The sequence below is a fragment of the Peromyscus leucopus genome, chromosome 16_21 (genome assembly GCF_004664715.2).
Source record: "Peromyscus leucopus breed LL Stock chromosome 16_21, UCI_PerLeu_2.1, whole genome shotgun sequence".
Lineage (NCBI taxonomy): Eukaryota > Metazoa > Chordata > Mammalia > Rodentia > Cricetidae > Peromyscus > Peromyscus leucopus.
The window spans coordinates 41,149,546-41,166,413 of NC_051084.1; the positions used below are offsets into that span (position 1 = coordinate 41,149,546).

The 16,868-nt window shown below is 47.0% G+C and overlaps 1 protein-coding gene across 1 annotated transcript in view; it reads right to left on the reverse strand.

Moving 5' to 3' along the window:
* Positions 1–8,409, reverse strand: part of Creg2 (cellular repressor of E1A stimulated genes 2) — a 38,323-nt gene extending 29,914 nt beyond the window's left edge. The window contains exons 1-2 of the mRNA XM_028865764.2: positions 7,565–8,409; positions 4,669–4,838 (exon numbers count right to left, since the gene is read on the reverse strand). Coding sequence (XP_028721597.1) covers positions 4,669–4,838; positions 7,565–7,999 — 605 coding nt within the window. The 5' untranslated portion in view covers positions 8,000–8,409. The remainder of the gene's footprint in view (positions 1–4,668; positions 4,839–7,564) is intronic.
* Between the last annotated feature and the right edge of the window lie 8,459 nt (positions 8,410–16,868).

Here is a 16,868-nt window from a genome sequence, read left to right on the forward strand (position 1 = left end):
GTGGGCCACCATGGCCCGGCACTATTTTTTCTTTTTGTTGGACTTGCATTTTAATTTGGATTTACTATGGACATGAGTCATCGTATGGGCCAAATTACAGTTATTCACAGGCTTTTCTTGGAAGCACTGGAAATGCATTTAAGATTCAGAAAGAAAGGTCTCCATCTTTCAGAGGCCTCAGACTCACCCTGGAGCACCTTCAGACTATAAGAGACCCTGTAAGAGGTCTGGCCCTTGGACTAAGGGAGGAATAGGCTGTCATTAATAAATCTCTTTTTTCTCTGCCCTTTAAGTAATTGAAAGGCACTCTTAAGTTTTGGGAGTTATACTTCATAATATACAATCTTTGTGGAATGTACACACAGCTATCCCTTGGCATCCCTGAGGACTTGTGTTCGGGATGATCCTTGGATGTTAAAATCTGCAGGTGTCTGTGATGGTTTCAAAGAAAATGGCCCCCACATTAGGAGGTGTGGCTTTGTTGGAGTAGGCGTGGTCTTGTTGGAGGAAGTGTGTCACTGTGGGGGTGGACTTTGAGGTCTTCTATGCCCAAGCTATGCCCGGTATGGCACACAGTTGCTTCTGCTGCCTGAGGATCAAGATGTAGAAGTCTCAGCTCCTTCTCCAGCACCATGTCTGCCTGCATACCGCCAGAAGATAATGGACTAAACCTCTGAAACTCTAAGCCAGCCCTAAGTAAAGGTTTTCTTTTATAAGACTTGCTGTGGTCATGGTGTCTCTTCACAGCAACAGAAACCCTAAGACAGCGCCTAAGGCCTTCTATAAAGTAGAAGCATTATAGTATACTTTATTTATGGTGTGTGTGTGTGTACATGTATGTGCATGCCATAGCACATGTGTGAATGTAAGAGGACACTTTGGGGTGTCAATTCACACTCCATGCCATGTGACTCCCAGGAATCAACCTTAGGTCATCAGCCTTAGCCACAGACATCCTTACCTGTGAAGCCGTCTTGCTGGCCCCTACAGGTATTTCAGTAGTAATAATATTTGCATATCATCCCACCGCGTCCTCCCCTCCCCCATAATTTAAATTAGCTCAGGTTCCTTATAATATCTAATTAATGTAAATACTATACAAAGAATTGCTGTATTGCACTGTTTCGGGGGGGGGTGTCACAGCTAAAAATGTCATTTTTGTTCACTACAGACACATTGTTTTTCTGTAGTTGATTAAATCTATGGATGAAGACCTCACAGATGGGCAGTCCTGCTGTATAACACATAGCATCCTAGGAGGCTGTTCTTGCCCAGGATTCCCTGCTGCAAAGTGAATTCAACCACAGATCCACGGGCCCTCAGATTCTCCAAGCCCCACATTCTCCAAGATGCCAAGGGAAGACTGAGTAGGCAGCATATTTAACTATCGCAGCAGCAACTTTTTCTGGCTACATGGATGCATCAAAATGACCAGTCTAGTACTTTTCTAGTATTGAATCACTTTATATACGCTTATTTACTTTTATGTGTGAGTGTTTTTGCCTGCATGTATGTATGTGTACCACATGCACGCAGTGCCTGTGGAGGCCAGTAGAGGTCATGTGAATCCCCAGAACTGGAGTTAGATGCAGTTGTGAACCGCCATGTGGGTACTGAGACTTGATCCTGGGTCCTCTGCAAAAACAGTCTGTACTCTTAACCATCTCTCAAGTCCTGCATGTCACTTTTGAGGGCACGGTAAAGGCACTCAAATCAACATGCCTTGGCCAGGACAATTTCACCCAACTAACCTTAGTAACTTTACTATGACATTAAACAATAGAGTGCGATAAAAAGTTTTGGTAAGATCTCTGACTAGATGAGGTGGCACAGTGCAGGCTCATTTTACAAATTCATTTAAAAACTCCTTGCTGGGATTCCAGAGACAGCTCGGCAGTTAAAAGTGATCGCACAGTCGTGCAGACTGGAGTTTGGATGCCAGCACCCAGGTGATAAACAGACTCTAGCTCTGAGGGATCTGTCACCCTCTTCTGGCCTGTACGTGGTTAGGCATGTGCACACACATATGTGCACACACTCACACACACATACATGTAAATAGAACAATAACTCTGACAAGAACAAGACTTTTTCTGGTCCTCTAAAAATCTGTCTCTTAGGAAGAAGTATGCATTCTTTTCACCATTCCCAAGATACCAGCTTTTCTTTCCTTTGTTAAAGGAATTACATGAACAGTATTTTCCTCATGGTTGCACTTTCTGAGACTCTGGAACCCAGAGACTCCAGAGTCCTGGATCCTCAATTTCCTTCACCCATTTCCACTTGGATTTAACCTTTACCAAAAGATTTATTTTTACTTATATGTGTGAGTATATGTCAATGTACTCAGGTTCTCATGGAGGCCAGAAGGGGACATTGGATCCCCTGAAGCTGGAGTAACAAATGGCTGTGAACTGCCTACCATGGGTGCTAGGAACCAAACTCAGGTCTTCTGTAGGAGCAGTAGGGACCATTAACTGCTGAGCCGTCCCTCCAGTCCCTGCCTCAACCCTTTTAATACACAGGCAGCTAATGGACTGGAATACCTTTTTGAGTGACATGCCGTGGGGGCTAAGTGTTTCTTAACTACCTGCCAAAGTACTTATGTGAGCTTTGATCACAATGAGCCTTTGGGTCAGACTTTTAATTTGATAAAACTGGATATAAATAAAATATTAAGAGAGTTGGCAAAGAGATGCATCGGGCATAGTGATCTGTTCTGAAAAGGAATGGATGCCCAATCCTATAGGCAGGGCCTGGGAGGCTTCTGTTAATTTTCTTCATGAAGGGTTTTAGCAGAGGGCTGGACCAGCGCCTTGACTGACGTCACCACCGTGAGAACAGGAGGCGTCTGAATCCCCGTCCCAGGCATCAGAATTGCTGAGCGGCACTTGACCGTGTGGTCTCACCAGTGGTACCTTCAGGCCCTGGGAACAGGCAGGAGTCAGCTGGTTGGTCTTTCTAAGCTCTAGCAAGGTGCTTGTCTGGGATGCAGTTCTGGTAGCTGCTACCAGATGCCTCTCTCTAGTGGGATGGCCCCTGGAAGCGTCATGCTTGCTTATTTGGGAGCTCCGGTACCCATCTGTCTTTTGATACAGGCTTTGACTTATTCAGCCCTTGTACTTAATGTTACTAATATTCTAGATTTCAGGAGTAACGCCAGATGCAGTGCTGATTGACAATCTCACATCTATGGGGATAGATGATGGGAGTGGGGTTGGCAAGGCCTTTCCTAGGCTGCACTTGATAACCCATTATTGCTCTAATTACTTTCCACAAGAAGAAACAGGGTGGTTGGTTGTTTTCTATGCTGTGCATAGAGAATAGAGCTCCGGAGTGGGATGAATGCTCTCAGTCGCCTCTGTATTTGCAGATGAGATGGTAGATGCCAGGGGTCATTCTGCCTTCCCGTCCAGGCCACCCTGTGACCGTTGTTAACCTTTGGGGCAGGAGGGGACCTCCACAGGAGTTCAGTAAAGTGTCTCCCTGGCAGCAAAAGATTTGGGGCTTTGTAGTTAGACGAGGATATCTGAATGGGTGCTCCATTTTTGCTTAAATGTCTTCAGAAGGCTTTTCTTCTCGAAAGCTTTTGAGAAAGTGTACTACAGGATGCTGGCTTTGTATTACACACATCCCTTGGGGAGAGCAGGGCTATAAATGAATTGGAAAAGCAATGTGCCCCAGCCTGCACATGCCAGAGAGACAGACGACTGGTTCTCCTTTCACCTCCCAATTCACTCTTCCTTTATAGTACTAGGGTTGCCATGGCCCTCCTGGGTGTCAGATGAGGCACCTGGGGCCGGGAATGGTGTGTGGTTGGTAGAGTGCTCATCTAGCATCCATAAGGCCCTGGGTTCAAGCCCCAGCAGGGCATTAACCAAATGTGGTGTATGCATCCTTGGCTATGGAATAGGTTCAAGGCCAGCATGGGCTACACAGGACCATGTCTCAAAAAAAAAAAAAGAAAAGAAAAAGAAAAAATTGTCTCACAGAGGCACATTGCATCTATTTCTATTTCCAAGGCTCACTCACACTCTGTAGGGTAGCAATGGTTACGAATACCAACTTCTGATGGTTCAGCTTATGAATTTTCATCTTTATGTGGGTTTCAAAGTGATATACATTCAGCAAACTTTGCGTTGTGATTTTTATTCTTTTTCTTAGGCTGTGGCTACAGAAAAAGCCTCTGCATTTCCTGAGTACGGTAGTCGACAATGTACACTGTCAAGATTTTATTATAAAATAGTCTTTGTGTTAGATGATTTCGGACACCTGCAGGTCAAGGCCGGTGTTCTGAGAAAAATTACAGTGGGAATAGGTTGGGCAGGAGGTTGGGGGTGGGTTTGGTAGGTTAAGTGTAGCACACACATTTTCGACTGATGTAAATTTCACTTTGTAACAGGCTCCCTGGACACGTGACCCCAGTGAAAGTCCAAGTCCAAGGACCCTCCCATTTTATAGATGAATAAACTTAGGTAGCTTGCTCCAAATCACACTGCTTGGTCTGCAGTAGAAGTCTGAGAGTAAAGATGTCAATCTACATCTGTGACCATGCACAACCCACCTTCCACCTCTGCCCAAACCTGTAAGAATAAACCCTCTCCCTCCCCTCCCCTCCCCTCCCCTCCCCTCCCCTCCCCTCCCCTCCCCTCCCCCTCCCCCCTCTACCTGCAAAAATCTCCTTCCGATTCTGGCAGCATCAACGAGGCTGTGGGGTTCTTCACCAGGTCAGCTACCACAGGGTCCTTGGCTGTCATGTAGAAGAAAGGAGTCCCCGTGCTGTTGTGGAGGGGGCCATCGCTGATGGCCAGGCAGCTCCCAAAGGGCAACCCTTGGATCTAACAAATGCAATGATAACAACAAAAAGGTGTTTTGGCGGCAGAGCTACGGGTCACACAAGCTGGGGGTGTGTGCAAACTTTGTATGCCTGGGCAGGAGATGTAGCACTGGGGGCCCTGTTTGGACCAGTGGATTTGACGGGTATACTAAGGCGAGGTGGTCCCGTTGATGCATCTCACTCCGTGATGGTTTCAGAACTTCTCTGGGGAGGTAAGAGCATTCCGTCTGGGGGCTGCCTTCACACAGCACATGCTCTCATTTTATTGGCGGGTAGGGACCCTGAGGCCTGTGGGGAGGAAGAAGAGAGCACTAGGCCTTTCCCAGGAGCTCCTCTTAAATACTCGCTGCCTTCATCATCTCCTCCATTCTTTCCACACTTTGGGGATAGACTATAATTCACTTTAATGAACTGCTTGGTCTTTGGATGCCAAGAATATTCTATGCTGTTTCAGCTAGGGCAACAGTTCTTTGTTTATTAGTTGTATTTTATATTGTGATCAGTTACCTTTCGGCATATAACTGAACAAGCGATGGGAAGTTGATGGGTTAGATACCCTTTTAGCCTAAATGGAAGTCACAGAAGCATGATCTACTGATCTTTGCCCGTGCTCATCTAGTAGATGGGGGAGGGTCCCATGTCATGTCTCTGTGACTTTAAGCAGAAACAAAAGCATTTCAGTCCTAGCATCCCCCAAACTCTGCCACACCTGCTTTGTCTCTTACAAAGAACCTCTCCTCCCCCACTCCCCCTCGCGCCCACCCCCCCCAGGCTGCCATTGTTTCCCAAGCCCCTGACACAGTGCACGAGATTGTGAAAGGAAGGGTTTAAATCATTTAGAAACATGAAAAATTAACGAATTCCCCAAATGGCAATATTACATCATCCACAGATTCTATTTTCAGCCTGTCATGGACTGCTCAGCAGATCATGCGAATGTTTTCCGAATTGACGGAGTTTGGATTAAAAGTCAGCATTGGAAGGGGAGGCCTATGGAAGCTAACAAAACGGCTGTTGAAGGTCAAAATATCTTCGATACAAGGACGCTAGATGCCTTTTCTTCCTTGGTTGTTTATGTTTTCGTGAGGCAGGATCTGGATATGTAGCCAGAGCTGGCTTTGAACTCTCAATTCTCTTGCCTTAGCCTTGCTACTTGGAACTACAGGAGTGGACCACCAAGCCTGCCAGGCACCAGATTTCTTTTCTTTGGTGTGTGTGTGTGTGTGTGTGTGTGTGTGTGTGTGTGTGTGTGCATATTCATGCATTCTAGTGTGCCCGTGTGTGCCCGTGTGTGCCCGTGTGTGCCCGTGTGTGTGTGTGTGTGTGTGTGTGTGTGTGTGTGTGTGTGTGTGTGTGTTGCTCATGCATAGTGTGTACACGTGGCGGTCAGGGAACAACCTCCTGGTTTCTTAGTGTCATTCCTCAGGGTCCATTACTGTTACGTTTTTTAGACAGGGTCTCCCGGTGGCCTGGACCTCCCCAAGGAGGATAAGCTAGCTTGTCAGCAAGCCCTAAAGATCCACCTGTCTCAACCTTCTCAGCACTGTGATTACAAATTCACGCCATCATGCTCGGCTCAAAAACAAAAACAAAAGCAAAGCAAAACAAAAACAAGAACAAAACATGGGTTCTGGAGGTTGGATGACTCAGATCCTCAAGCTTTCTACTGCTGAGACATTTCCCAAACTTTAGGCACTAGTTGTTTTTTTTTTTTTAAAACCATGATTAGCTTCATATTTAAACTTCATATTAAGGTATGTGTTAGAAGTGTAAAAACGGTTTGGACCCTGGGAATACAGAACTGGCTGGGATTCTGACACAGAAAGAGGACATGATCACGGCCATTAATAGGATAACATTGTCATTAGATAATTTTTTAAGAAAACAAAAAAGAACTCTCAAGCTCTGCCTATAGAATTACTTAATTTTATATATATGGGAAAATAGGGTGCTTTGGCTAAGCCGGGGCTCGTGAGACCCAGAATTGAGGCAAGAACTCGACTCCCACATAGTGTGGTATATAACCGAGGGATGCCAGTCCTTCCGCGCACAGATTCCTTAGGAGCTCGGATCACATCTCTGTCTATTAGACAGGACTAGAAGCGTTCTGGAGGCTGTTCTTACGGAATATGCCACTTTAGGGCCTCTCCATGCTATTCCGGGTTAACGTGTGAATAAAGCTTTGGGGACTGAAAGAGAAATTGTGGCTGAAACCGCTCCCTCCAGAGCAGTTGCGCTTTGCCTAAGTCGTCTTTCTCAAAAATTCGAGTTCCATTTTTTTTTTTTAAGTGTAAATTTCTACCGGTGCGTGGATGGTGCCTTTCTCCCACGCCCATCTGGTGTGGGAGGTGGTGCGGGAGTCTGCCTGCGGGACAGTGCTAAGAGCCCACAGGGACTGGATGCTCCTCATTTGCGATTCCAAAGGCGATCCTGTCTGCTTTCCAGGTCTCCGTGTGTGACGCTGATTATTCGACCATCTCTTTGGCCATCTTAAGACAGAGATTCAGTCACTAACCACCAGGCTGTTCCCCAGGGTCGCCTTCCTCCCCACTCACGTGCACTTGGCCAGATGAACCGACTCCTGCACAGCCGGGTTCCGTTATTCACAAGGCATCTACAGTCTATGCACCTGTGAAATCCGAGTCGCCCTGCGCCCTGGGCTCGCCCCCAGAATTGACGGACCACGACGAGACACGCACCACCCCCGCGTCCCGACCTCTCGCTTACCTTTTCGTGGGTGGATGTAGTGGCCAGACAGCCCCAGGAGCTGGCGTGGACCAGGGAGCGGGCGGTGCCTGCACGCACCCTGGGGCTGGGGGATGCTGCGGATGAGCCGCTCTCCCGCCGGTAGGAGAACATTCCACGCGGGGTCGGTGCGGGCCTGGCGCGGGCAGAGCCCCGAGGCCGCAGGTGCGTGTCCTCCTTGTGCGCCGAGGCCGGGAAGCTCTGCTGCCAGATGCTGCCCGAGTCCTCCAGTAGCGCGGGCAGTGCCTCCTCCGTGGACGCGCTGTCCAGCTCCTCGTCTACCTCGTTGGTGACAGCCCAGGACACGGAGCTCACGATCACGTAACCGGCGGCCGGGGACAGCAGGGCGCTGCAGCACAGCAGCCAGGACAGGCGGGTCCCCGGCCCCGCAGGGCGCTCCCCGCCGGACAGCGACATCTTCTTGCAGGCGACGCGCCCTGTGGCGGGGACCGATCGCCTAGCAGCGGCCGGCCAGGGGCGCCCCCCTGCGGCAGAGCGTGCGCCTGGAGTCCCTTCTCCTCGCTGTAGGATTCCCCGGTCGGGGGTCGCGACTAGCCCCCCGCGGTGCCTTTATTGCTTTACACCCGGGAGAGAAGCGACGTCTGCCGCAAGGCCAGACTCGCCTCAGCTGTGCGTACCGCCGCTGCCGGACGCAGAGTCCAGGCGTGCCAGGGCGGGATGGCTTGGTTTTCTGCAGACTGGCACGCGTTCTGCAGCCAAAGGGTGGGCGTTCACAACTCAGGCTCAATGCACTCCTCCGCTCGACAGCTGTGAGACTCTTGCAAGCTGCTTAACTTCTCTGTGCCACCCCAGGACCGTGCCAGCAAGGAGGACATCACCAGGCTCAGTCACTGCACCTTGAACCCCCCCCTCCCCAGAACCATGAGACACATGACACCCACATTCCCCTTAACTCACCCAGTCCTTAGTGTCATGCCATTAGCAACACTGACTACTAGCACATCTTAAAAACATCTTGTTCCAGTAAGTTTAATAAATATCAAAATAACTTAAAATGAATTACAATTTCTTGCCGCTTTTTATGACATGCAGACTTTGTCCCACCAGGGGACATGCTCTACAGCTTGTATTCCTAAAATGCAGGAGTCCTGCTCTAATTGGTCCCATAAGAAAGTAACTTGAAATAGCATTTGAGTTTTTGCTACATCTCATCCTCAGCGCACCCAGCTGTGATATCTCCTCTGCCCCATCCTGCCGCTCTTCCTGGATGCCTGGATGCTGAGCATCCTGCCAGTGTAGACACAGCTGGCCTCTCTCTTCTGCATGGGGTCTTGTTTTCTCTCCCTAGCTGCAACTGGCTGCTCTTTTTATCTTTCCGAACCCTGCCCTTTGTCCGCTTCTAAACACTGAAGTTGTCTTCGGTCTCTCCCTGAGCTATCCTGTTTATTTTCACTGCTTCTGCCGGTTGTCTGCTGCTTTCTCCCCAGCCTCCCACTTCCTCTCATCCCCGGTTCCTGGGAAGATGTGTCCCCCAGTCTTGAGAGGCAGGGTGGTAAGTCATTGAAACCCCAGCCTCTGCAGCCAGCCATGATGGCACACACCTGCTATCCCGGCACTTGGGAGGTAGAGGCGGGAGAATCTGAAGTTCAAGGTCATCCTTAACTAGGTAGCAAATTGGATACCAGCGTGGACTACATAAGATACCATCTCAAGATCAAACAAATAAAAGCCAACAACGCCTCCTCCTCAGATATGCCTTCCAGATTGAAAATAATCCAGACCATGCTCAATCAGGTCCTGATTGTGGGAGACTAGCCTGTCACCTGACACTTCTGTCTGTGTCTTTATTTGCAAAATGGGGCCTGTTACATCTCCCTCACCAAATTTTGGATGTTAAGCCTCTCTAAGTGTCGGGGGGAATGCTCATGGGGAGTGCTGAACCCCGCTATGTCTGCTCAGAGGGAAAAGGATGTCTGTTCCAATCTCAGAAAAGGAAAAGAGACAGAACTAATGTATCAGTCCAGGAAGAGGACCTGTGTATGGTGGTCTCAGCCTCCAGTCTGCTTTTCACTTCAGGATCAGCCCACCTCCTCTTTCCTCACGCCCGAGGTGGCCAGCTGTGGGGGAGGCATGTACCTTCTCTGCCTAACCCATGAATAAGTTCAATTATAGAACCGTATAGGAGTCCTGCTTGCTCAAATTTCCCAGTTATCTTTATGATTATCTCCATTGTCTTGTCCATTATCGCCATTATGCTTTCTGATTCTTGTATTTTATTGCCCTAAACAGACCCAAACTCAAAGCAGATTTAAGGCACCCATCAGCCAGGACAGGGCAAGTGTCGAGTATATGACAGTATTTTTGTCTTTGACCTCCAGGGATCTGCCAGATCCTGTCCCTCAAATCTGAGGAGATAATTTCCCTCAGATTTCTTGCATTCCTGTGGGGTCCAGATCTGTTTGATTAGTCATGAAAAGCTAGAGACAGTGTATTCATCTAGATTCAAAGACTGCTCCTGCAGACCCTATTAGAGACCTATCTGCATTAGTAAAGATATGGGTATGGGTGTGCTTAAATTTGTTAATTAATTCTGTGCAAATAACTTTGTTATATGTGTCAAACTGGCATAGACAGCAATTACATTATCAGAGTATGAGAGTTCCCATTTTTCTGCATTCTTAACTATTCAGATTATTGTCAGATTAAAAAAAACTATTTGCTCCCACCCAAATCTAGTAGATGAGCAATGATGGTTACTTGTTGATGTTTGCTTTAGCCTGAGGACTGTTACACTAGCTGTTTTTCCTTCACTGTGACTGAATTACCCGACATACACAGATGGAGGGAGGAGAGGTCTGTCTTGGCTCCTGATATCATAGGGGTTGGTCCATCATGGTGGGAAGCGCATGAGGAACAGAGAAGTTCATGTCGTGGTGCATCAGGAAGCAGAGGAAGGAGAACTCCAGTGTGCTCCAGTGTTAGCCTGTCCCTGTTTGCTCCTTCACAGACACACCCAGAGCCGTGCTCCGCCATCTTCTAGACTATTCTAAATCCACTCAAGTTGACAGTTAAGATCGTACCAATGGAGCAGGTCATTTTTCTGTTTAGGGACCAGCATAATGTCCTTTGTGAAATGCCCGTTCAGGATGTTGGCTCACCCCACCTCCCACCTCCCATGGTAAAAGCCACAGCATCAAGTCTCTCATCCATGTGTGAGAGTTCAGCACAACCTCGTCTACACTGTGTGCCTTTCTGCAGAGGGATCTGTAGAACGTTTGTGTCTTGCCTGGGATTTTGCATCCTCTGAACAGCAACTTCCTGTTTCCTTTGCCCAGCCTCTGGCAGGCACCACTCTGCCTTCCGTTTTGATGAATTTGACCATTTTCATACTGCAGACAAATCGGGTCTTGCAGAATTGGTTCTTTGACTGGTTAATTTCCTTCAGTGTAATCTTCTCAATCTCTCATGGATGTGTTGTAGCATCTCTCAAGTTTCTCTCTTTTCAAGACTAATATTCTGCTTCATCTGTGTACTCCATCCACTTGTCCATCCACTTGTCCATCAGTGAGCATTTAGGTTGTTTCCACTCGGTGGCTATTATGAGCTGCATTGCAATGAACTGAGGGGTGTGGGTATATGGGGGCATTATCCATTCTCTGGGATAAATACTCAAAAGTGGGATTAACGGATCTTATGGCGGTTTTGTTTTAAAGATGTTTTTGTGTGTGTTTTTTGTTTTTGAGACAGGGTCTCTCTACATAGCCCTGACTGTTTTCATTTTTTCCCCTTTTACATTAAAGAACTAAGTAAAATATATTTACATCATTTACCTCCTTCCCTTTTCTCCCCTCTGATGCTTCCCAGGTTCCTTCCGACCCCTCCTGTCTTTCCCTCACTCCCTCTCAAATACGTGGCCTCCTTTTCTTTGATTATTATTGGTACATATGTATACCTAGACATGTGAATGCAACCTGCTCAGTCCACTTAGTGTTGCTTGTGTGTCTATGACTTCAGGTCTGAGAGTTGGTATTGCAGAACCAATTAGCAGGCTTATCCCTAAGGCAGACCAACTGCCCCCCCGCCCCCTTTACGGCAGTCTTTAGTTGACTGTAGTTCTCTGTCTATGGATGGAGTCCCCATGAGATTTTTCCCTTCCATGTTAGCATGTCCACGCTAGCTGGTGTGCTTCTTCAGGTCCTGTTTAGAGAGCCGTGTTGTTGTGGTAGCATGGGGGAAGCCTCCCTCATGTTCTAGGAGACACAATCTCACAGCAAACTTCTCGGTCCCCCGGCGGTTACAAGTTAATTCTTTGTACTATCTCCACCACTGCTTATTTTCTGGTTCTGTTTGTGTTTGCTCTTAAGCAATGCCATGCTCGCAGGTGGGAGGCGATACATCACTGAATTTTTGGTTTGTTCTTCCCGTGTCAGCATCTTTTCATGGTCACTCCAGCCATCTCTGTGTCTTCTCTGTAGGAAAGTGTAGTTAGGTTCTTTGCTCCTTTGAAAAAGAGGTCTGTTTGTTTGTTGTTGGATTGTAGGGGTCCCTGATGTATTTCAGATGTTAAGACTTTGCCCCGGGGTGCTCTCTGTTGCTGTGATAAAACACTTGGACCAAACACAACTTGAGGGGGTTGTTAGTTTGGGTTCTGTTGCTGTGATAAAACCCTGACCTATAGCGGCTTGCGGAAGAAAGGGTTCATTTCCTCTCAAAACTCCCGGGTCACCATCTGTCACCAAGGGAAGCCAAGGCAGGAACCTAGAGGCAGAAACTGAGGCTGGGTCCATGGAGAAAACTGTTCACTGGCCTGATTCCAGGCTCACAGTCAGATTCCTCTCTTACACAACTCAGCACCACCTGGCCAGGGGTGGCGCGGCCCACTGTGGGCTAGGTCTTGGCCTATCAATTAGCCATCAAGAAAATGCCCCAGAGATATGCCCACATTTAATGTTGGCAAGTCCTCAGTCGAGGTTCCTTCTTCCCAGGTGTCTCCAGTGTGTGCCAAACTTTGAGAAAACTAACCAGCACAGAGAGGAAAGGGTTTAGTCCATTGTATAGGCTGTGGACCGATATTGAAGGAACCGAAGGCAGGAACTGAAGCAGAAACCAAGGAGGACCTCTGCTTGCTGGCTCACTCCCCAGCTCATGGCCAGCTAGCTTGTTTGTATAACCCAGTGAAAGGACCAAGCAGACACCGTAACAGGCTGCTCAGTCTTCTCTCAGAGATCAGGCCTCAATTTCAGTTTCCTGAGACTGAGCAAGCAGTTTCTGGGAGGGCCATGAACAAAAGACAAGGTCCTTGTAGTGGCTCCCTTTCTGCACATACTCTGACTGCTCAAGGTTCAGCCAGTTGTTTACGGTCTGGGACCCCTCACCAACTTAGAGCTACGTGCGAGAGTCAAGGACAGAGCCTGGGCCACTGAGTCAGCCCCTACAATCAGTGCATGCTAGGCCAGCCAGCCCCCATGGCGGCTCAAGGACAAAGCCTGGGACTTGTCCTGCTCAAAAATGGTAACTGTAACCCGCCCCTCCCCCCAACTAACCCTAGCCAATTAAAAATTACTAACACGATTGCCACTCGCATAAACCAATCCTGAGTCTGTTCCTATGTAGTCTGTAGACCCCCCAAGACCCTTTGCTTTAAAAACCCTGCCCCATTGCTACTTGGGGTCTCTCCTGCTCTGCTGCTGCGTCAGATGGATGGAAAGTACTGAGTTAACTTGTAGTAAAAAGACTCTTTGCTTTTGCATCGCATTCCATCTCTTGATGGTCTTTGGGGGACTCTAGGTACAACACCAGGACCACCTATCTAGAGATGGTGGCAGCCACCATGGACTGGGGCCTCCCCACATCAATCATAATCCAGACAGTCTCTCCCAGACATGGCCTCAGGGCAATCTGACTGAAGCAATTCTTGAGTTCCTTCTCCCCAGGTGGAGAGAAGGAACTTCAACTTGTGTCAAGTTGGCAGTAAGAATGAGCCAATGTGACACCTTGTCAGAGACGCCATTTACAACTCTTTCCTCATTCTGTAGTTTGTGTTTCCTTCTGCTCAGGTGTCATCCACCGCGTTGGGGCCTTTTGATATGCCCGGGTTTGCTCTCACTGCCTGTGCGTTTGGTGTCATTTCCAATACATCCGTGTCGAGACCAAGCTGAGGAGCTTTTCTCCTGTGTTCTCCTCTGTTGAGTTTTATCCGGATTTCATGGCTAAGTCTTCAGTCCATTCTGAGTTGATTTTGTATGTGGTGTAAGATCAAGGTATGCAGACACACAGCTTTTAAAAGAGATTTGCGGATGAGACTGTCCTGTCCCACTGTGCCGTTTCAGTGAACCTGCTGGGGACTAGTTGACATATGTGAGCGTCTCTGTCAAAACCAAACTATTTTTTCCTCTTCTCTTTGTTTCTACTCTAATCTTTTAATTCCTGTCTTTCTAGTAACTGTGGGCTTAATTTCTTCTTTTTGGTAATTTGCTGTGGCGCAATCTTGGGTTATGTAGTTGTTCATTTGTTTGTTTATTAATGGAGACAGTGTTTCAGTGTGTAGTCTAGGTTGGCCTTGAACTCACTGCATAGCCCAGGTTAGTCTCAAACTCACACAGCATGCCTCCTGCCTTGAGCGCTGGGATTACAGGCACCAGCACCACACCTGGTGTTCTTCTTTCTAAATGTAGGTACTCCATGCTGCAAATTTCCTTTGTTACTACTTTTTCTGTGTTCAGTAAATTTTGATGGGTTTCCTGGTTGGTTTTCTTTCTTTCTTTTTTCTTTTTCTTTTTCTCTTTCTTTCTTTCTTTCTTTCTTTCTTTCTTTCTTTCTTTCTTTCTTTCTTTCTTTCTTTCTATCTTTCTTTCTTTCTTTCTTTCTTTCTTTCTTTCTTTCTTTCTTTCTTTTTTTGACACAGGCTAGAGCCATCTGGGGAGAGGAATCTCAGTTGGGAAAATGCCTCCAATAGATTGACCTGTAGGCAAACTGCAGTGCATATTTTTGAGTAATGGTTGGTGTGAAAGGGCCCAGCCTATGGTGGGTGGTCCCCCCCTCCCTCTGCTTTCCAGGCAAGTGACCCTAGGTTCTATAAGAAAGCAGGCTGAACAAGACACAGGGAGCAAGCCAGTGAGTGGCAACACTCCATGGCCCATGCTTCAGTTCCTGCCTCCAGATTCCTTCCTTGACTTCCCTTCATGGTAGACTACAACTGTTAGATGAAATAACTTGTTACCCACCCCCCAGCTGCTTTTGGCCAGTGTTTATCATAGCAACAGAAATCTGACTAAGACAGTGTGTTGTGCTTACTTTTTGTATGTTTTAAAGTGTTTTCTAAGTTGTCTTTTGGTTTCTTCTTTGGCCCATCGGTTGTTCAAGAGTGTATCATTTCCACATATTTTCAAATTTTCTAGTCCCGTCCCCCCCCCATTTTGATTTCTAGTTTCGTGTCATTATGATCAAAAGATACTTGATATAACTTCAATCTTCTGAATTTTTGTATTATTTTTCTTCCTTTATTTAAAATAGTTTTTATATATGGTACTATATTTACATCATTCCCCTCAGCCCCTCCACCTCCTCATGTATCTCCCCCATGCTTCCTCTCAAGTTCATGGCCTCCTTCTCTTAATTATTATTGTTTTACACACACACACACACACACACACACACACACACACACACATTAATACATAAGTACAACCTGCTGAGTCCACTCAGCATTGCTCATATATATATATATGTGTGTGTGTGCGTGTGTATATGTATATATTTATACACACAACACACATACATACACACACACATATATGTATATATACATAGATGGGCTGATTATGTGATACTGGATAACCAGTTAGGGGGCTCATCTCTGGAGAAGTCTGATTCCTTCTTGGCAGTCATTTAATTGCCATAACTCTTAATCTAGGTCAATCTTGTGAATGTTTCTGTCTTTTTGAAAATACGATACATTGTGGAGAAGATTCTGTGTTTGCTTGGGAAAAGTACACCTTCTATTACTGGTAGGTGGAATGTTCTGGAATTTTCTATGTGGACTAGGCTGGCCTTGAACTCACAGAGGTCTACTTGCCTCTGCTTCCTGAGTGCTAGGATTAAAAGCATGTATCACCACACCTGGCTTATTTATTTGTCTTTGAGACAATGTCTCATGTAGCCCAACCTGGCCTCAAGCTTGCAATGCAGCTGAGGATGATCTTGACTTTCTCATCCCCCTGCCTCTACTTTCTGAGTATCGGCAGTATAGGCATGGGCCAACATGTGAGGTTTTATGAGTTTCTGGGGATCAAACCCAGGGCTTCATGCATGCTCTGAAAGTTCTACTACCAGTCTAGACTTGTATTTTAATTTTAAAACATTTATTATTACTTCTATCAGTGTGCGTGTGCGTGCGTGTGTGTGTGTGTGTGTGTGTGTGTGTGTGTGTGTGTGTGTATGTGTGTAGGGGGGCGATATAGGTAAGGATGGCTGTGCACATGCCATGGTGAACATGTGGAGGTCATAGGACAGAATTCTGGAGTTGATTTTCTTTTTCCACCATGGGATCTGAGGAATCAAAACCACGTCCTTGGGTTTATACAACAAGTGGTCTCAGCTGCTGAGCCATCTTGCTGTTCCCAAAGTCATACTTTAAAATGACATCACCCACTGTGATTGTGTTGCTGTTTTCGTCTCTCTTCTTCTTCTTCTTCTTCTTCTTCTTCTTCTTCTTCTTCTTCTTCTTCTTCTTCTTCTTCTTCTTTTTGTGCTGTTGAGATGGTACCCGGGGCTTTCTATGCTAAGCATGTGCTATCACTAAAGCATCGCCAGATGCTTCTCCAACTTTACACCTGATATCTGGCCGCTTCGATGTTAAGTGCATATGTGCTTAAATGTTTTTCTATGTTCCTAGTGTGTACTTCCTTTTATGTTGTGGTGATGAAATACCATGAACATGTCCATTTTTGAAAGAGTTTATTTTGGCTTATAGTCCTGGAAGACTAGGAGTCCGTTATGGCAGAGGGTGCAGCAGCAAGTAGCAGGTGGCGGCAGGAACAGGAAGCTGAGAGATCACATCCGGAAACCTAAACAGGAAGCAGAGAGAGCTACTTGGAAGGTGGACCAGGTTATGAACTCTCACAGCCCCACCCCAGTGATGTCCTTCCTCCAGCAGGGTAGCATCAGATACCTGGGCCTATGAGGACGTTCCCATTCAAACCACCACACCTGCTCACTGATCCTTTCAACATCACAGACTGCCTTTCCTTGTACCTTCTCAGGTGTTGACCTCAGTCAAGACTCCCGTCTCCTTTAGCCACTGTTTGTCCAGGGCATCTTCCTCCAT